Source organism: Periplaneta americana, chromosome 1, assembly GCF_040183065.1.
Source record: "Periplaneta americana isolate PAMFEO1 chromosome 1, P.americana_PAMFEO1_priV1, whole genome shotgun sequence".
Taxonomy (NCBI): Eukaryota; Metazoa; Arthropoda; class Insecta; order Blattodea; family Blattidae; genus Periplaneta; species Periplaneta americana.
The window spans coordinates 204,847,168-204,869,864 of NC_091117.1; the positions used below are offsets into that span (position 1 = coordinate 204,847,168).

Consider the following 22,697-nt stretch of genomic DNA (forward strand, 5'->3'; position numbering starts at 1 on the left):
CTCATATAAATCTCGAATGTTTTTAATCTTACTATTTGTTTCTACCTCATTCAGTTTTTCCTTCAAGTAATCTCTCTTTTTATTCCTAAGTGTACGACTTGCTTCCCGTCTTTCATTGAAATAATTATCTCCATTCTCCTCAACTGGATCCTGTAAGAATTTCAATTTTGCCTGTTTTCTTCTTTCTACTACCATGCAACAATCTTCATCAAACCACGGTTTCTTTTTCTTAGTTTCATAATAGCCTATGCTCTGCTCAGCTGCAATTTTGATACTATCTCTGATATTTTCCCATACGCTATTAACATCTAATTCTTTCTCAACTTCGTCGGAAGTTTCTAAAGTGGGAAACCTATTCGAAATTTCGACCTGATAATTTTGCTTAGCTTCCTCGTCCTTTAATTTCAAAATATTGAATTTAGTAATATTAACTTGTTGCTCTACTCGCTTGGCTACTGATAATCTTTCTCTTAATTCTCCAATCACCAAATAATGGTCAGAATTACAGTCTGCACCCCTGAAAGTTCGAATATCTACTATACTAGTATGTCTCCGTTTATCTATCAAGATATGATCTATTTGGTTGTGTGTCAATCCATCTGGAGAAGTCCAAGTATATTTATGTATATCCTTATGGGGGAATGTTGTACTTTTGACAATTAAATTTTTCGATGTGGCAAAGTTGACTAATCTAACTCCATTGTCACTACTAATTGCGTGTAGGCTCTCTTTTCCAATAGTTGGTCTAAAAATATCCTCCCGTCCTACTTTAGCGTTGAAATCCCCCAATAAAATTTTCATGTGATATCTAGGTAACTGATCAAAAGTATGTTCCAATTCCTCATAGAAGCTATCCTTTATATGGTAGTCTTTCTCTTCTGTAGGGGCGTGAGCATTTATAACTATGATGTCGCACCATCTACCCTTAAGTACTAAATATGATAACCTGTCACTGATAAATTCGACCTTTTTTACTGCTGATTTTTATTCTTTTACGAACAAAGAATCCTGTTCCTAATTGGTGATTATTGTTTCCTTCCACATAATACAACAAGTAATCTCCTATTTGTGATATGCCATTCCCATCTAACCTAACCTCTTGTACTCCCACGAAGTCTATTCTATATCTAGCGAGTTCTTTTGCTACTAATGTTACCCCTCCTGTTCTATAAAGAATAGTTACGTTCCAAGTACCAAATCTCAAAACCTTATTCCTTCGCTGTGGTCGTGCCAGAGAATCAGTCCTATTCCGAGGCTTATTGTAGGGATTCGTAACAAGCTGTTTTTTACGGTGATGGGTTGTTAGCCCTTCGCCCAACCCCCAAGCTGGAGGAGGCTCTCCACGACTGCTTATTGAATATATTCGCAGCTACCCTCCATATCTGGAGGCCGTCTCCTCTATCCGCAACCTGAGGACGCCCATGCTGTGGTGATAGGGACCCACAATACATGGATTCATCTGTGCTATGATCGTATAATATATTGCGCTTCTTTGTTCCCCTTAAAGATATGCGATATTATCAATATTCAATAATTTTTGCCTCGTTCAAGTCAAAATGATTCCTTTCTACAATTGCACATTTTGTTGTATATAAATATATTTATATTGAACCTTGACGAATAATTTGACAACATGCCAGTTAATTATTTGCTAGCATTTGTTATTCAAAGAAAGTGTGATATGAATATAGTAGACAGAGGATGACTGATCGTAGATGTAATGTACAGGAAATCGGCCGACTAGCGGTAAGACCCACATGCTACTGCTGCTGTTTGCCTTCCCGAACGCTCGACGAAACTCCGTCATGGATATCTTATTGTCAGCAGTATGAGCTGTGGAGTAATCCTGCGGAAAATACTCCGTGAATCGTTCCTGCTATGTTGCCTTATCAAACAAACCTTCTGAAATATGATTATGCCGTGCAATATTGATTGTGTCTTGAAATGGAGATCCTTGATGCTTTAACAGACATCAAGTTACCGCTTTGATTCGAAGATCTTTGGAGGGTAATGGATTTTTAAACACTATGAAAATTTTAGCATAGCTTCCTATGAAGAACAGTAAATCTAAGGGACTCGTTTCGTGAATCTAAAGAAGTAAATGATCTTGTTGCACATAGAAGGCTCCTGGAAATATTTCCAATAGATTTTTCTCACACGTGATATTTAAAGATAATTCAAGGAGAACAATCTAGTGCAGATTTGTCCTGCACTCCAGATCAGTTAAATCCCGTTCAGGTACAACTGAAAGAATTCTTCACCGATGACGGACGGAAAGGTAGGAGGAAGGAGCTTTAAATTTTATATTTTGAAAATTTTTTGTTTTGAGTATGTATTAGGCCTATATATTTAAATGACGAATGGTTGTAATAATTTTTATAGATGTAAACTCTCTTGCTGTCGTGATAATGGGACTTACTGTTCGGAATCTACAAATGTGTTCCTCTTTTTACAATCTTACTCTTTTGTTATCTGGAATAACAAATCATTTTAGGTTTTATTAAAATTAGTAAAATGTGTTTTTGGATATCAGTCACTTGATCAACTACACTACAACAGAAATACAGGGACATAATTTTATTTTTACCAACATTTTTAATATTAACCTGTCTATACCTTTAGAGAACCGGAAACACCGCTTGCTCCCCCCTCCAAGACTGGAGTTCGATGATACTGGCGTAAAACACAAATCACTCTACTAGGTATAGGAAGGAAGAAAAGTAGTTCATCCATTTAGGTAAACTAGGAAATATCGCGATTTTGAGTTTGATAATTTTCATTAGGTTTTGCTTTAATCAAAGTACAGTACTGTATTAAGAATAAGTGTTTTTACTCACGAAGTGAGTTATCCTTGCGAACGTATTCATTATGCAGTGTATATCATACTGTCTACAGCACATTAGCTTACAATATAGAGAAAGAAGTTAAATTGAAAAATAATCATAATATGAATATTTGAACACAATTTTGAAAATGGTGGCCGTTCATTTCGATACAGGCTTCAGTTCTTTTGTGCATATTATCGCACTATAGACTATTGCATCTAATTCCAATTGCCAGTTTCGTCCTTCTTACTAGTAACTCATGTTGAAATAATTCTGTACGTACTCTACGTACTGTAAATTCAATTTTCACTTCTGCCCGACCCGAAAATATAAAATTACTCAGACATGCTATCTACTGTCCGTCCAAGTGATTATGCCGCAGGATTGTAGAAAGGGAGGAAATCACGTGACAGTTAATTACTTAACGAGGCCCTTTTAAGTTAAATTAAACAGCTGTATAATATTACGTAAACTTCCAATTCCTAAGAGAAATTAATGTTTTCAGAAAAGAGCTAAGACAGACAAGCTATTACAGAGGGGCGAGCAGAAGCAGGTGAGGGAAATCGGGATGCGACGTAGGCAAACGGACAGTACCTGTGCGAAAATGTGATTCAATATTGAAAGCTCTTTCGTCAGTGTAAAACGCGAACATATTTCTGGAACGTACTATACTCAGTAACTCAGTACTGCTTACTATCTGCGGTCTTGGTTCTGCGTGGAGTTGGAACTTCCTTAGTAGAAGAGGTGGGAGTGAAGTGCATTCAAAACTCAGGTACAATAAAAATTGAAGTAAAAATAAAATGATGTCCCTGTACAAACATATAACATATTATGTGTTTGCAACTTAAGCTAGCGTCGTACGTTACAGGCGCCTTGTTCGGTTCGGGTTTGTCGAGTATGGTGAAGTTCGATATTCGCCGATGTTCGCTCTGGAGAAGGAGGCTTGTCGTGTTTGTTCCAACTCGTTGTAAAAATATTCGCTGTTCTCCACTCACGTATTAATCACTTGAGAATTTTTACACAAATCTTGCGGTCAGTTTTTCATATGAAATTAGACGAAGTTTTCAATGTCTTCATTGCCTCCCTCAAGTTCGAATATTGCAGGACACTAACTTAAGAAATATTTATGCATGCTTTAAGATACAGTACCATATATTTTGTGATGAATTAATACGATCGCTAACTGCAAATCATTGATAATGATCCAATTTATATTTTGCAGGAAACAACGGAGAAGAACTAGAGCACATCATTGCTATTAGTGAGAAATTTCCAGATGTGGGTGCAGAAATAGTAACTAACCTTACTGTGACAGTAAGCAGTGGACGTCAACTTATACAAGATATGAAAGATTCTGTTGAAAGTATCAAAGGTAAATATTTGAAAAAATATGTCATTATCAAAAGATGGGAGAAAGGAACTGGCCACCCCACCCCATTATTTCCTCGCCTAGTTGCCTCAAGAGTGATGTTTCATGGCAGGGCCGGGCATGAGAGCGGCTCCATTTAGTCGGCCAGAGCTGCTCTCGCTCCGTAAGGCAAGCCAGAGCAGAACGCTCACGCAGTGGCGGACTCGCATTACAGCTACCTTCCCTGCATTAATATAACAAGAGCCACGGTTGTTCTAGTCATTCAGTCTGTCAGTACATAACAGTTTATAGGGATATTACATCAATGCATTGTACATTACAGAATTTATAACACTCTTATTAATTTAATGAAATAAACTTCGCTCTATGCACACACACAAATCATTAGGCTTATTTACATAACCCATACGCACATACTGCAATCTCCTCACCACGGTTCTACGAGACAGGCGTATGGCTTCCACTTCCCCTACTTGTTGTGGACAGAGTTCATCTACCAATATAATTAAACATCACTTGATGAAATTACGTTCGTTGAATGTTTTCAATTCCTTTGCAATTTCGTGGAAAATTTTGTAGCTAATTCTCATAGCCGATTCACTAAGTGCATTATTGTCATTCTGTTAATATATGATATAATATAATATAATATAATATAATATAATATAATATAATATAATATAATATAATATGGTATGATATATGATATGATATGATGTGCTATGATATGATATGATATGATATGATATGATATGATATGATATGATATGATATGATATGACCATAAATTAATACAACTTGAAGAAAATGTTTCTCAGGTACATTATATTAGAGTATTTATTCGATATTTATACCGCATTGTAAGTTATTATAGTACATTTAGTAATATATAATTTTAAATTATACAAATATTATTATGATATATCAAAGTATAGTATATTATAGTTCATTATATATAATATAATATATAATGAACTGTAATATATTATATTATGATATATCATAATACTTATATAATTTAAAATTATATATTACTAAATGTATAATAACTTATAATGCAATTTAAATATCAAATAGATACTCTAATATAATGTACCTGAGAAACATTTTCTTTAAGTTGTATTAATTTAAGGCGTTCATTACCAACATATTTGTCATATTCAGTAGCATGCTGTAAAGAATAATGTCGTTGGATATTGAACTTCTTAATCAGTTGGAGTGTTTTATGCCAAATTAAACACTTTGCTAATCCTCTGCTCTCTACCAAAAAGAACTCCTCCTCCCATGATACATTAAACGCATTGGGAATAGCGGGACGGTTTAGTGTATGAGCGGAAGCTCCGTCTTCAAAGTTCGCCATCATACTGCAGAGTCACCACTACACCGACACTGAATGACGTACAGCATGCATACGTCAGAGCGGTCGCGAGACCCGCTCTTTAAAGCACACAGCGCTCATTTCTCAGAATCACGTAATGTGCCCAGCCTTGTTTTATGGTGTCACTTGTGGGGTCCAGACCTGTCTCCTGACAGTTCACTGAACAAAGACCAAAACTTGTAGCCTAAATTTGTGGATAAAACTATCAAGAATAGGCTATGTGTCAACGATTAATTTTTTCGTAAAAATTGAGATAAAACTAATATAATTTATACAGCGTCTTACATTTACGACCATTTTTTACCATAACGCACCATTTAAATGATCTATACAAAAGTTGAATCATGGTGTCACTTGTGGTGTACAGACCTGTCTTCAGACAGTTCAATAAGCAAATAAAGACCATCATCATCATCATCATCATCATCATCATCATCATCATCATCATCATCATCATCTTCCTAACAAATATTAGGCCAAGTGGCCTGTTACGGTCTCAAACTAGAATTTTCAGTCCATCTCTTCTTTCGACGGCCTAGAAATCTTTTGCCATATGGATGATAATGAAACAGTGCTTTTGGAATTCTGCATCGATTCATTCGTTCGAGATGACCCTTCCACTGAAGTTGATATTTGCTGATGAACTGTATAATGGGTTCTATTTGAAGTTCTTGCATTATGTCCTCATTTTTTTATGATCCCAGTGAGTATATCCAGCTGTTGCTCTCATAAACCTCATCTCACTTGCTGTTATTCTACTGACATCTTTATTCTTCACAGTCCACGCTTCACTACCATAGCTTAATACTGGCTGTGCTAAGGTTTTATACAAGCCTATTCTTGTGTGTCTTTGTACTAGTGAAGGTTTCATGATTTTATTAATGATCCCCATTATTTTATTATATTTACATATTTTTTCAGCAATATCTACTTCATCATAAGGTGATAGTGTATAGCCAAGGTAAGTGAAGGTATTTACTCTTTCCATTATTTTATTATTCAAACAGATTTTACTTGGTACAGGGAATTTCCCACATAATGACATGATTTTAGATTTTTCAATATTAATTTCCATGTTATATTTTTCACTGGCCATATTTAAATTGTGTACTGAATATTGTAAATCATCTTCAGTTAATGCCATGAGAACTAAATCATCAGCGAAAAGTAAAGCATCAAGCTGCAAATTTCGATTAATTGGAATAAATCCATGTCGTGTCTGTCGCCAATCTTGAATGATTCTATTTATATATATAATGAACAGAAGTGGTGAAAGGCCACAGCCTTGTCGTACTCCACTATAAATGGGTCGCCACTGTGAAAGTTTATTGTTGCTTCGAATTGCTATGATGGTTGTTTTATATACGTTGTAAATATTTTGTATAATCTGTTGAGGCACTTGATCATCTGCCAAAATCTGAAGTAATTTATTCCGATTAACTTTATCAAAAGCCTTTTTAAAGTCAATGAAAATAAAGTCAAATAAAGACCAAAAGTTGTAAATTTGTGGATACAACTATCACGAGTAGGCTATGTGTGAATAATTAATTTTTGTGTAAAAGTTGAGAGATAAATAATATAAAATTATACGGGGTCCTAAATTTATAATCATTTTTCTCCAAAACTCGCCATTTAGATTATGTATACAAAAGTTGACTTATTCTTGTAATACATAGAGTGCGTATTGCTGATATAGCAGAAATACCAAGAACACAAATTAACCTCATACTTGATTGAGAAGACCATATATAGAATAAAATTAACGAAGGAACAAAATTACCCGTCAGGTAATTTCCTCTACGTAATAGCGATGCAATAAATATAAAATATTAGATTACACACTACTGCAAAAATAAACATTTTACTCTACACTTACTACCATTTTAACAATAAATTTTAATTATTTCAGAAAACAATGCAACAGTTTCCAAAACGCTTTCTGATGAACTGCTTCTATTTTACACTGAGACTGTACCTCTTGTGGATGAAATGCTGAAGTTCACTAGCGAAGCAAGAGAAGTTTTGGAAATATTCAAGGACTTTTCAGAGACACTGAACCAGTATTGAGAAACCTGAATTACTACAAGAGCTAATCGAATATAATATCATTTTTCGCAGTACGGGAACTTTCTTCTTGTTTTTCTTATGGCCATTTCACAGTTTATATTCCATGCTAAACCTCTAACAATTTGATAAAAACAAATTAACTTATGGTTGTGGGTTTTGCACCGGTTTTATAAGAAGGCATTGTTACTTAAATATACGTAAATATCTTGTACTACTAATGCAGTAAATGAAGTCTTCAAATTGTATCTGTTTTTATTGTCAATTATTTCATGAAACTACTGTAAAAACGTTTTTCGATTTGGGAGGCCTATAATATATGTTTCTGAAATGAGATTCATTAACATTTTCCTTTCCATTGATTCTAGATCACGTTAACACTTTGTTAAAAACTTAAAATTGTTCAGTAGTTCGTGGGACACTGATGAAGGCGCAACACCGCGTCGAAACGGACCGTCTGTCCAAAGTATATATCCTTTTTTAATAAGTTTTAACACTTTTTAACGTGTGACTAAACAATTTTAAGTTTTCCTTTCCTTATTCTCACAACATCACCCTTTTGATATTCAAGCTGAAAATTGCTAGAGTTTATATAAATCATAGACTTTTTTCACTGGATCCATCTCTGGAATTCGTTACCTAATGACGTCAGGGACTGCCGGACTTCATCACAATTCAAAATTAAATTGGAAAATTTTGTCTTATTTAATGCTCTTTAGGTATTGCTAGAAGTGTTGATTTGTGTTTTTTACTCTAGATTAAAATGGCAAGTTTCTTGTTTACGTTAGTTAATTAGTTAGGGTACAATTAATTATGATACTTAATCACTCATTTAAAGTTTGTGTGACTGCAACCTATGTATATTTTTGTGTGACTTTACTTTGTTTATAGTGTTTTTTTCCTTCTTATTTCTGTTATTGTATTTGTATTTCTGGTGGTGTGGAAGAGAAGACCTTATGGCCTTAACTACACCAGAATGAATAAATAATTAAATAGATAAATAAATAAACAAACAAATAACTAACTAACTAACTAACTAAATAAATAAATAAATAGTTTATTCTGGTTTCGAAGTAGTAGCCTCTATTAAAAGTTTTAAGTAACAAGTAACGTCTGTAAGTTTATACAGTCAGGATTCTTTTCCTGAGGCATCATATTCTCTGATACACAGCCGACAGTATACAGGGTAATTCACGAGGAGTTACCGACACTTACAGGGCTTACTTCTGAAGACATTCTGAACAAACTGTCATATAGACATGAGTCCTATTCTCAGTATTTTTAGAGCTACACTAATTTGAAGCTGTAAACTATTTTTTATATTTAGTTTTAAGAGTAAAAGTATCTTACGAATAAAGATTTAAGCATTTTAAAGTATCATTTCGTTAATTGGGAAGTATCTGAAGCTAAAAATTGTGTTGTTAATTTCTTAGTTACTTTGTACAGACTTTTTTTTTTTAATTTTAACTAAAAATTTATGTTATTCTTACGCACTTATGACAATTGTTACAAATCATGCGACTTCTAGCAACTGGATTCTTTACAATTTTGAATCCTAATGTAACACTACAAATTTACAAAGTACACTACAATTTTACACACAAAACTGAATAAGAAAATAATAATAAAATTTAAAATAGTAAGTAGAAATCAGATATAATATATAACATCAGTAAGAAAGAAAAAAGCAAAATAAGATGTGAACAGCAGGTCAAAATAAATGAGACATACGAAGTATAAAAAATAACACAATTATTGATAATAATAATAATAATAATAATAATAATAATAATAATAATAATAATAATAAATTAAGAATAGTAATAATAATAGTGATAATAATAATAATAACAATAATAATAGTAATGAAGTAGTGCAGTACAAAGCATACAATGAATACAATATTTCAAGTACACACAGTAAGGAAAATTATGATTATATATAGCTCAACTTGTCACATTATAGATATACCATTATCGGAAAATATGAAAACAAAAATATAAAATAAGTTAAATATCACTAGAACATAAAAAAATGTGAATACGTGGAAACATGCAATACAACAATTGTCATAATAGTAAATTAGTTTGGCAACTCATCATAAGATAATTTTCTAACTTGGATTTGAAAGATTTCAATGTTCAGGAACCCTTGACTTCAGGCGGCAGAGAGTTCCAGTGACGAGAGGTAGCAACAGTGAAAGATGAGGAATACAGAGATGATGTATGAAGTGGAATTTCTAGCGTGTTATCGCGTTGTGATCGAGTATTAATATTATGATAGCGAGAGAGAGTATGAAAACGAGCGAATAAATAACAGGGGGATGAAGTGTGCATAATTCGATATAAGATAGTCTTGTAGTTAAAAATAAAAAATAAATAAATAAAAATCTGTACGAAGCAACTATGAAATTCACAACACATTTTTAGCTTCAGAATACTAGGCAATTAAATAAATGATACTTCTTAATGGATATTCTCTATTTGTAACATTCTTTTATCCTTAAAACTAATGAAAAACGGTATTTTGCGAACAATTTCATTTGATGTAACTTTAGAATAGGAGCCCTTTCAGTCTCACATATTTTGCTAGAAATGTCTTCGCACTTACGGAGGTAAGTGGCGATAACTCGTTGTGAATCACCCTGTATTTTACAGTTGAATTTTTTACTATCCAACTATTGAGCAAAACGTAAGTACAGAAATTGGTACCATCACGAGCTGTGTTGGTAGATAAGAGGAGGAAGCGCAATGTTTTATGAACTGTGTATGTTCATGAGTTTAAAATTCTCTCTCTGAATCCCTTTCAGACAAGACCAAAAATGATTGATGTGCAAGCGTGAACGGTCTAGAGCTGCTAAGAATTACACACTCACGCATGAAGTGTAAGACACTCCGCAATTTAGAAAATAGAACTACAGCACGAAACCTAGCCTAAGTAGAAGAAACTAAAAGCGATAAATAATGCCACTATTCCGTACCATTCCGTCGTCAGAAATCTCGGCATTTTCTTGGACGAAAATTTAAATTGGGAATGCCAAATAAAGGAAATATCCAAGAGAGTGTGCTATACCATGCATTCTCTTAACCCATTCAGAAACTTCCTCCCGCCAGAATTAAAACAGACTTTAGTGCAAACCCTCGTACTACCACTGTTTGACTATTGCGACGTAATACTTACAGACTTGACAACTGACCTTTCGAACAAGCTGCAGCGTGTGCACAATATGTGTGTCAGATTCATCAGTAATATTCACAAATTTGACCACATTACACCCTCATTCAAATCTTTATCCTGGCTGCAACTTAGTAACCGTAGAACACTTCATTCGCTGTCTCTTCTGTTTCGAGTTCTCCACACTTCTACTCCAAATTATCTTCGTTCCCGGTATAACTACTTATCCTCCAGTCACAATCTAAACACCAGGTCACAGGAGAGCCAAGTTCCAGCAATTCCTGCCCATAGAACATCCCACTATTCATCCTCTTTTACTGTCTCAGTTCCCCGTGAATGGAATTCTCTTCCTCAGAAGTTTAGGGGCTGCCAGAAAATAACCACTTTCAAGAAAAGGCTAAACGATTTCTTACGGGCGCAGTCAAATTGAAATTATACTTGTGATCGAGCTTAATAATTTAATTTAATTTAGATATGACTATCATTATTATTATTATTAATATTAATATTAATATTATTATTACATAATTATTTTATTGCTGTTGTGAAAACGAAAAGAATTGTCATTGTATCATATTAATTATGTATTATATTGTCTTGTATTTGTAGTATTGTATTGGTTTGAATTGTATTGTATTGTATTGTATGGTATTAATTATGTTATATTCATAGCACTGTAGTAATTTTTTATCATACTGGTTGAGTGGAAGAGAAGGCCGAATGGCCTTAACTCTGCCAGTTAAAATAAACCATTAATTATTGTTATTATTATTATTATTATTATTATTATTAATTATTACTTATTAATTATAATAGGTCAAAATAAAAAAGGTCTACTTGTGTTGGCGGTCATTAAGATATAGCCTACTCTAATTAATTTCTGTTAATTTTTTCTCAGAAATTTCTTTTCGACTATATGCAGAGTGGGAGAAAGCCTATTACATTAATTTTCAGACGTAATACTAGATAAAGTCAATCCGAACAAGTTTTGTCGAATTTTTTTTTTGATATGCCCAATAATTTTGAGATTACGAAAGTAGCTGTACTCCTTGAGGCCATTGCATCGCAGTGGAGGCGAGTGTAGCTGCACTCCGCAAGACTTGAGCGAGGAGAATGTAAACAAAAACGTGTCATCAGATACGTTTCGATCAAATTCCTGTACATACGTAACACTTATATGACTTAACATTACCGCTCCTATTTGTACAGCATATAGCAGCAAATATACAAACATAGCCTATATTGCATGCATACATACATACATGCATACATACATACATACACACATACACACATACATACATACATACATACATACATACATACATACATACATACATACATACATACATACATACATACATACATACATACATACAAAGATCTCAGTAGAAATCTTATCTATACTAATAATAAATCTGTAGCCGAAATTTTTCTGGTAATTTTCGATTTTCCAAAAATAATTGGTCCTAACATATATAATTAACCACCCTGAAACCGAAAATCGCTTTTTTTTTTTATTTTTCTTTGTATGTCTGTCTGTCTGCCTGTCTGTCTGGATGTTTGTTACATTTTCACGCGATAATGGCTTAACCGATTTATATGAAAATTGGAATATAAATTAAGTTCGTTGTAACTTAGATTTTAGGCTATATGGCATTCAAAATACTTTATTTAAAAGGGGGTTATAAGGAGGCCTGAAATAAATAAATCGAAATATCTCGCTTATTATTGATTTTTGTGAAAAATGTTACATAACAAAAGTTTCTTTAAAAATTATTTGCGATAAGTTTTATTCTTTACAAAAGTTTGACAGAACTGATATTTAATGAGATAAATGGGTTTTAAAATTAAAAGAACTGCCATCTAAGACGGTGCAATGAAATAACAAATGACTTCGTCTATAAGGGGCCTTGGACAACAACATTCGAAAAAGGGGCCTTGGACAGCAACAATCGAAAGCTATTAAACTTAGCCTCCAGACAATGTTTCTGTGTTTGTATGAAGTAATATCGGAAGCTAAATTAACCGATTTGTATAATTAATTATTATTTCACCATTGGAAAGTGTAGTTTCTCTAGATGGACATACTGCTATAATGTTATTACAGTAACTTCTTAGTAAATCGTGGAGAGGTAAGATTAAAATAGCTTCCTGTGCACAGAAAATTTTATAGGCTATTGTGACAGCGACGTGAGATTCGAACTCACGACCAGCGTCCCGCAAGAGAGAAGATCGCGCGGAGCACTTTGTGATGGCGCGCGGCGAAGAGGGGAAAGGCCAACGCGGCGAGAGAGTGGAGCGAGAGTGCGCGCGCATCTGGTGCTGGTAGAGAGGAGAGGCCTCTGGCTTTTTCTGGAATGCCATCTCTAGAGACGCGTGGAACCTTCGAGGCTACGTCGCTGTGGTTATAAATTACGGACGCGAAGGAACGACAGCAGTTTTCAGAGTTTTCAGTTGATTAGTGAGCCAGTGAGTGAGAATGCCAGAGCAAGCAAGCCAGTCTTGTGTACCGGAGTTCGACTCGAGTGTGCGTTCGCAACTGCGTCAGCATCTGAAGGCCTGAGTTCGAGTGCAGTGGACCGCAGTTGGAGGGACCTGAGTTCGAGTGCAGTGGACCGCAGTTGGAGGGACCTGAGTTCGAGTACAGTGAACTGTCTCTGAAGGTCTGTGGTTCGAGATACTGTGAACTCGAGTGACTGAGATAGAAGAACTGTGAACTGAGAACTGGTAGTTCTGATTTGTAAATAGTGCTTTGTAAATATTAGTTAAGATTAACAGTTCATTGTTGTGCGTAATAGTCCAAGTAAATTGTCATTGTCGTCGGTGGAGTGCTATAACGAATACTGTGTTGAGTGAAAATCCAATTGTTGACGAGAGCGTTCAAGGCGAATTGTAGAAAGAAATTATTGTTGTGACGAATAAATTACATTGTTGTAACTAATAAAATTCACACTATTTTGTACATTCGTTTTCTGTACTTCTTAAAATAATATTTATGTACACACTCATTTTAATCTCAGAGAATTAACGAACAACGAGAGTGTATTGATTTAGTATGCAGTAATAGTACGTTAGCTTAGCAATCCATTATTTTATAATTCAAATTTTAACTATGCTCAATCGAATCGTATTAAAATACATAAAATATACTATATATGCAATAAATCCAATGCAAAAAAAAATGGGTAATGAGCCAAGCAGATTATGTTGCGCTGTTGTAAAAGTTGTTCCTCCTGAGATTCAAGAGCTCCCATAACAAATTAAAAACTTTCTTATCGGAGTACATCCGTTATCAACACACTTTTTATATAATATAATATAATATAATATAATATAATATAATATAATATAATATAATATAATATAATATAATATAATATAATATAATATAATATAATATAATATAATATAATATAATATAATATAATATAACATAACATAATATAAAATAAAATAATATAATATAATACACATGTAGCCGAAAATTTTCTGGTAATTTTCCCTTTTCGAAAAATAATTGGTGTTAACATGTATAATTATTCATCCTGAGACCGAAAATCGTTTTTTTGACATTTTTGTTTGTATGTCTGTCTGTCTGTTTGTTACCTTTTCACGCGATAATGGCTGAACGGATTTCGATGAAAATTTAAATATAAGTTAAGTTCGTTGTAATTTAGATTTTAGGCTATATGGCATTCAAAATAGTTCATTTAACGGGGCCTGAATTAAATCGAAATATCTCGCTTATTATTGTTTTTTGTGAAAAATGTTACATAACAAAAGTTTCTTTAAAAATGATTTCCGATAAGTTTTATTCTATGCAAAATTTGGTAGGTCTGATAGACTTTTAAAATAATAATACAATACGTTTTCAACGCCGCCTCAGATTGTAGCGTTGTTGTTCCTGCAGTAATTCCCATGTGCAAAATATAAAAATTTTGAGTAGGAAGAAAAAACACATTTATTCATTCCATGGCAATGGTACATAGGAGATCGTGAATTCTTACATTTTCGAAAGAAAGAAATATAATTTCATATCACTGTTTATGCTGTATCACTATTTAAGTTATTTGAAGGTTTCAGAACCATAGTGGGCCAAGCGCCATTTACTGAAGACGTAGAAAACAAGGGTTAAAATTAAGTTATTACCATAATTCAATGGAACCGTATAGCAAGTAATGTAAAGTTTACACATTAAAACTAAATGATATGTCAATCTTCATTAAACTATAGTTGCGTGTAATAACAAATAAAAAGCATGTTAAATGAATTGTCATTGCACCAAATGAGTGTATCTGGACCAAAATGATCGCAATTTAATTATTTAAATACAATTTCAATTAAGTAACATATTAAACGATTTATCCTTCTAACAAACACGAATGTTCCCAGGATCAAACGTCCTATTTTAATTATGTAATTACTTTATATTTATTTCTAACAGGTGCAGCGGAGCGCACAGGTACGGCTAGTTCTATAATAAGTCTTATTTTCTGTAGTATTTGAATGATTAAATGAATCCAAGTTCTTATTATGTTCGTCCACAACAACTGTACATTGACAGATAGATAAATCAATTAACAGAAATTTCAATACATTACAAATTTCATTGATTTTATTTTATCACATATTTTACATAGGAGGCAATGCGTATCTGTAAATTTATGTGAGCCAGTACTTTGAATACATAAGTTTAATTCATTTTTCCTGCTTAATTATCTACAGTTAGCATCGTAATACATTTCGGGACCACACGCTACTCCCATACTGGTTGGATAATCGTTCACCTCTACTGAAACATATGGACGCCAGACCAGCAGTTGACTTGTAGACTTTGGTCCTAGATACGCCGTCCGCCATCGATTTATTATTATCTACTGCCTTTTAATTAAAGACATTTTACAGAGAGTTTCTTTGAAGCAAATGTGAGAAAATTTTCTAATTGAATTACATTGTTCTGTTGAGTAAAATGTACTTTTCTGAAAGCCGTCGAAAAATCAAAGGACTTCGCGTCTGTTATTGTGCATAATGAGTACCATTCTATTATCTTCAAACATAATTCACTCAAGTATGCGACACTGACACGTTACAGACTGCAGTACATTAAAGACACTGTTGTCACAAGAATTTATTAGCTACTCCCTGGTTTACAAGCGACCAATGTTATTATGATAAACAAAAATTTAATGATAGTTTGCGGTATTAAATCTTCATGTTTTAGATCAGCGGTCATCAGCACAGTGAACCCTCGGGCTAGCGACTCTCTTACTCGCAGGTTTCGTTAGTTCAGAAATTACGTCAGCAATAATAGTTTAATGATGCCCACAATGTTCACATATACATTAAAATAAGCATATTTCGCATAATTAATAAATACTCAGCATGTTTGTTCCTAATGTCAGTTACCTAAAAAATATAGAGCTCTTCTGAAATTATTGAGAGCTCCAGTGAAAGAAGTGGACAAGCCACAAATTCAGATATGTAGAATATCTGATTATTTCACTGGCATTTTTATCTTTCATTTGAACCCAAGACTAAATAATATGAACGATTACAACTGGAGTAAGATAGATCCCAGGAACTGGTACTAACGGTGTTTCGAATATACCGTTATTTAATATGCCGAAATTAGATTTCTATAAAAAATATACACGGATCAAATTTATTTTAGAGTTAAAAGTATGCGAAAAATTAAAAAAAAATTGAAGATAGCAATATAAAATCTTGATAGGTTTGAAGTGTAACGGCCTTGTGTTAGGGCAGGAAAAACAGAAAGCCACTTGAAATAAAAGCGTAAAACTGAGCTACGAAAATATGGGGGAAGAAAATAAAAGATTAAAACTAATACGATATTATTTAAAATCATTATGGATTCAGGAAAAATAAAGGAGGAAAGGCTAATAAAAAATTATTAATATTTTCTAAAATTGTGACAGTAACGAACGTCATAATTACTTAGGGATTTCATTTTTGAATACAGCTGATGAGTTACGTACCCAAGGCAGTGATTTTTAAGGATAACTTGTAACCACTTGAAGAGAGAACTATAGGTGAAAAGCAGTATGTGTTACGAGGATCGAGTACTGTTTAGACACAATTTTAACAGCACGCGTGAATTGTTACGGCGCTTCCGGTGGAAGGTACTAGACCAATCTCGCTACAGCCCCGACTTGGCACACAGTGATTTCCATCTCTTCGGGCTGTTGAAGAAGCACCCGGGTAGTAAACGTTTCAACACAGATACGGCCGTTCAGAAAGACGTCGTTATGTGGCTTCAGGGCCTCGAAGCAGATTTCTTCTATACCGGCATAGATACCTTAGTCTATCTTTGGAAGAAGTGTTTGGACAAGCATGGTGACAATGTTGGAAAGTAATCGGTACCAGTGCCCTACTGCTGTGTATCAGTAGATCTGCCTGTCAACTAATGATTATCTATTAGAGCTATTGTTACCTTACTTTTTGAAGCACCTCGTCTATTATATTAAATTAATTTAAAACATTCAATTTATAATACAAGATATTGTATGAAAAGGAAATAAATTCTTATCTTTAAAATCTTATAATTTACACAACGCTACTGCTATAAAATTAAGTTCAAGAGAAAACCTATTACAAAATGCAGAACTAGTATCATTTTCAAATACTTTTATTCAACTCTTATGATTTATCTGGTTTACATAGGTCCTGCTGGTGTATCTGGATTTAATAGTACAACATTTTTCAGTGAATAATTTTGAATATAAAATATGGTTGACTATAAGAGAAGGCATCAATGCCTTAACTCTGCCAGAAAAAAACATGAAGCATTATTATTATATTTCTACGTTTTTCTGTGGAAAATACGAGAACATGAAGTGATACTAATAAATTCCTCAATTAGTTTCCACTTACCAAACATAAGTCAAGTGAATATTTGATTTTTAAGCGTAAATACCTTGTTGAGTTAGGTTTGACAGAGACAGTATTCATAATGTCTTCATACGTCACTAATATTGGATGACATTAACTGTAAACAGCTTAGAACAGTGATTTCGGAGATAGTGATCCCATGTGAATTGCGGTTTCTTATTTTCAATATTTTTATTGAAGCACATGCTGAATTTTAATTACAATTTTAAGCATACCGTTATTGTGATGAGATATTCCTTTAATAAGTTTCAATTTACACAAGAGAACAATTGAATCAATCAATTTCATGTTGAAGTTTGCCGATAAGCTATTAATGTTTGAGTATAATTATATGTGTACAAAACCGCCTTTGCTTATCATAAAATAAATAAATTTTCATTAACGTTTTCGATACTTGTGTATCATCTTCAGATGTGAAATCTTAGATTAATATGATGAAAACCTTGCCTATTAGATGGAACTTAATGTGGTAATTTTCGGGTCATATTAGTGTGATTGCTTGGACTTAACTTAGGTTGATCTATGATATACATGCTATGTTAGGTTAAATCACTGTGAGTCATATGATATAATCTAAAATATAAAATAAAACTGTTTAAGAATTGTAACCACTATTAGCGTAGTTATTAAAATGTGAACACTTTGTATAACACTTTGAAAGTTTAAATCACGTTGAACATGTGTTGGCTGTATTTGCCGATTTAAATCACTGCAAGTGAGCAAGTCCATCACTTTAGTATCAGCCTAGCATCAAGCACGAGCAGACCAACACATGTCAAACCGTAAGTTAATTTTCTTTCGTAATAGCCATTACCCCAAGCAGTTTTAACCAAAATTAATACAATACCAGCTAAATTTTCAAATCAATTTATTAATATTTATTCACATTGTTACAGACACGCCAGGCTGTACTAAATTTATGGACCTGACAACCTCCATATTGTATCAGTAATATATCTATCATTTACATCAATTTCATCAACTACAATTGGATGAAACGTCTTAACAACACGCATTTTAACAAAATATAAACATGTTAGTGACAAAACGACACTGCGCTTTAGTTCAACGTCAAACATCAAGATCAACAGAAACTGCCCTATTCAACGAACTTTAAATCGGCAAATACAGCCAACATATGTTCAACGTGATTATAATCTTTCAAAGTCATTTTACAAAGTGTTCACATTTCAATGACTACGCTAATAGTGGTTACAATTCTTAAACTGTTTTATTTTTATATATTTTAGATCATATCACATGACTTGCAGTGATTTAAATCGACAAATACAGCCAACACATGTTCAAAGTGATTTAAACTTTTAAAGTGTTTATACAAAGTGTTCACTTTTTAATAACTACGCTAATAGTGGTTACAATTCTTAAACAGTTTTATTTTTATATATTTTAGATCATATCACATGACTTGCAGTGATTTAAATCGACAAATACAGCCAACACATGTTCAAAGTGATTTAAACTTTTAAATTGTTTATACAAAGTGTTCACTTTTCAATAACTACGCTAATAGTGGTTACAATTCTTAAACAGTTTTATTTTTATATATTTTAGATCATATCACATGACTTGCAGTGATTTAAATCGACAAATACAGCCAACACATGTTCAAAGTGATTTAAACTTTTAAATTGTTTATACAAAGTGTTCACTTTTTAATAACTACGCTAATAGTGGTTACAATTCTTAAACAGTTTTATTTTTATATATTTTAGATCATATCACATGACTTGCAGTGATTTAAATCGACAAATACAGCCAACACATGTTCAAAGTGATTTAAACTTTTAAAGTGTTTATACAAAGTGTTCACTTTTTAATAACTACGCTAATAGTGGTTACAATTCTTAAACAGTTTTATTTTTATATATTTTAGATCATATCACATGACTTGCAGTGATTTAAATCGACAAATACAGCCAACACATGTTCAAAGTGATTTAAACTTTTAAAGTGTTTATACAAAGTGTTCACTTTTTAATAACTACGCTAATAGTGGTTACAATTCTTAAACAGTTTTATTTTTATATATTTTAGATCACATCACATGACTTGCAGTGATTTAAATCCATAACCATATGGTGTAGAGTTATTTTATTGATCTGCCTCTCTGTTGCTGTCGTGTGTCCTCTCAGACAGTATTCAAATGTCCAACACGTGTTTGCGGTTTTGTTTGTGTGTTTTAGTTTGGTGTTTGGGGCTGGTGGTAGTTGTAGAGGAGTTTCTCCAGTGTTGTTCTGTTGTTTGTGTTCGGTGGATTTAAAATAAATAAATAAATAAATAAAACAATCACCGCACTCACACACCTACTGGCACTTATGTCAGAAATAGTGTCATATACAGTATGTCAATATATATTTATTATTATTTATGTACAATGGCTGGAGAGGGCGTCCTGCGCGTACAAGACCCTAAAACGGCCTCTGGCTCAAAGCCACTAAAGTCAATAAACATCAACAACATCAGTATTCTCGAATATATTTTACAGGCTGTGGACCTACCTGGAGTAGAGCCTAACTTGCTTGGGGAAAAACTCTCGGTGACTTTCTTGTCTTTGATTTGTTTAATGGTTTATGGTTTCCATTACCAGTATAGCCCTATGCTAATTATTCAGTTTAAGTACAGGGACATCATTTTATTTTTACTTCAATTTTTATTGTACCTGAGTATTTGAATGTACTTCACTCCCACTCCTTCCACTAATGAAGTTCCAACTGTCCACACAGAATCAAGGAGGCCGCATATAGTAAACAGCACTGAGTTAGTGAGTATAGTACGTTCCAGAAATATGTTCGCGTTTTCTAGTGACGAAAGAGCTTTCAATATTGAATCATATTTTCGCACAGGTACTGTCCTTTTGCCTACGTCGCATTCCGATTTCCCCCACCTGCTTCTGCTCCCCCTATGTAAAAGCTGGGCTATCTTAGCTCTTTTCTGAAAACATTAATTACTGTTAGGAATTGGACGTTTACGTAATGTTATACAACTGTTTAAAATAAGGTAAATAAAAGGACCTCGTTAAGTAATTAACTGTCACATGATTTCCCCCCCCCTTTCTACGATCCTGCGACATAACCACTTGGACGGATAGTAAATAGCATGTCTGAGTGATTTTATCTGTGCGGGTCGGGCAGAAGTGAAGATTGAATTTACAGCACGTAAAGTACTCTTTTATAGAGTAGGTACAGAATTATTTCAACATGAGTTACTAGTGCGAAGGACGAAAACTGGCAATTGGAATTAGATTCAATGCGATAATATGCACAAAAGAATTGAAGCCTGTATCGAAATGAACGGCCACCATTTTCAAAAATGAGTTTAAATATCCATATTATAACTATTTTCCAATTTAACTTCATTCTCTATATTGTACGCTAATGTGCTGTAGACAGTATAATATACACTGTATAATGAATACGTTTGCATGGATAACTCAGTTCGTGAGTAAAAACACTTATTCTTAATACTGTACTGTATTTTGATTAAACCTAATGAAAATTATCGAACTCAAAATCAAGATATTTCCTAGTTTACGTAAATGGATGAACTACTTTTCTTCCTTCCTATACCTAGTAAAGTGATTTGTTTGTGTTTTACGCCAGTATCATCGAACTACAGTGGTGGAAGGGGGTATCAAACTGTGTTTCCGGTTCTCTAAAGGTATAGCCAGGTTAATATTAAAAATGTTAGTAAAAATAATATGATGTCCCTGTAAAACAGAATATAGTACACATTACTTATACAGGTTGGAAGTGAAATAACTTTGCAGATTGGAAGGGACGCTAGGGTACACTAAAATGTATAGAACACCTACATTACGTACAGTGATAAAATGCACGGTTAATTAGAAAATTAAAATTGAAGTTTTGGTACTCCGGCAACATGGCCGCTAACACATACTAGTCGTGATACAGATGTAAGAGGTCGGTGTGTCTCGGTAAGTGAACTGTTCTCTGTCTCGACGTTGAAAGTTGCTCGCATCGTGTAGTGGCTTGAAATTAGAGGCTCTTTTAAAATTAAAATTGCAATAAAATCGTCCACGCTATTGAAATACGCCAGAGGATAAATTATTCTATATTAGATTTCCTATCGATATGGACAAAAATCACGATCCTACTCGCAATAGTTGCCGAATAAGAGGTTATTCAACATTTGGGGGAAAAAAAACTTTTTTCTGAAAAAATATAAACTTTCCACCGCTATGATATTATATTTTTTTGTTACATATAACATGAGCTATTCGCTCTAAAACGTTATTTCTTTTCCATCTTGTAGGATGTAATTATTTATATATTAAAGTATGCAGTAGTTTAATGTAATTGATGAAATGGCGTACTTAATGAATGAGATGTTCTGAAATGCGGTTGGGAAATGAACAAACTAGATTCTTTAGTTTCGTTACACTTATTCTATCGCTGATCGAAAAGAAAAAGAAATTTCACGTAACTTACTTTCAGTCGCATTCTTCTGCGCCAAGATATTATCCTGAAAAGGAAATATATTGAAAAATGAAATACAGAATTTAAGACTGTGTCTGTAACTTAACACAACATTGATGTTGTTATCTACGATTTACTTTTCCTTACTAATAATATTCAAACTTCGCAAATAAATGCTCACAAGATATCCTGACAACACTGTTGTTTCCCTGCTATGTATACAGGGTGCAACTGAGTGGCTTTTTCATACTTTGGGGTGATATGGTGAAGATTTTTCGCCTAGGGAACCGTGACCGGAAATGAGAATTGTAGTACCTACAGCACTGTGAGATGTTGGTTTTCTTGTTCGTGTGATGGCGAACTTTCTACGCATTCAGCAGGCTAAATATAACATCAGAGTATATTTTGAAGAAATTTATTGACTTAATTACTTACTTACTTACTTACTTACTTGCTGGCTTTTAAGGAACCCGGAGGTTCATTGCCGCCGTCACATAAGCCCGCAATTGATCCCTATC

At 33.4% G+C, this 22,697-nt stretch overlaps 1 protein-coding gene across 1 annotated transcript in view; it reads left to right on the top strand.

The window, feature by feature from the left end:
• Positions 1-7,879, top strand: part of LOC138709523 (uncharacterized) — a 32,026-nt gene extending 24,147 nt beyond the window's left edge. The window contains exons 4-5 of the mRNA XM_069840350.1: positions 4,048-4,197; positions 7,482-7,879. Of these exons, the coding sequence (XP_069696451.1) occupies positions 4,048-4,197; positions 7,482-7,639 (308 nt within the window). The 3' untranslated portion in view covers positions 7,640-7,879. The remainder of the gene's footprint in view (positions 1-4,047; positions 4,198-7,481) is intronic.
• Positions 7,880-22,697: the final 14,818 nt, after the last annotated feature.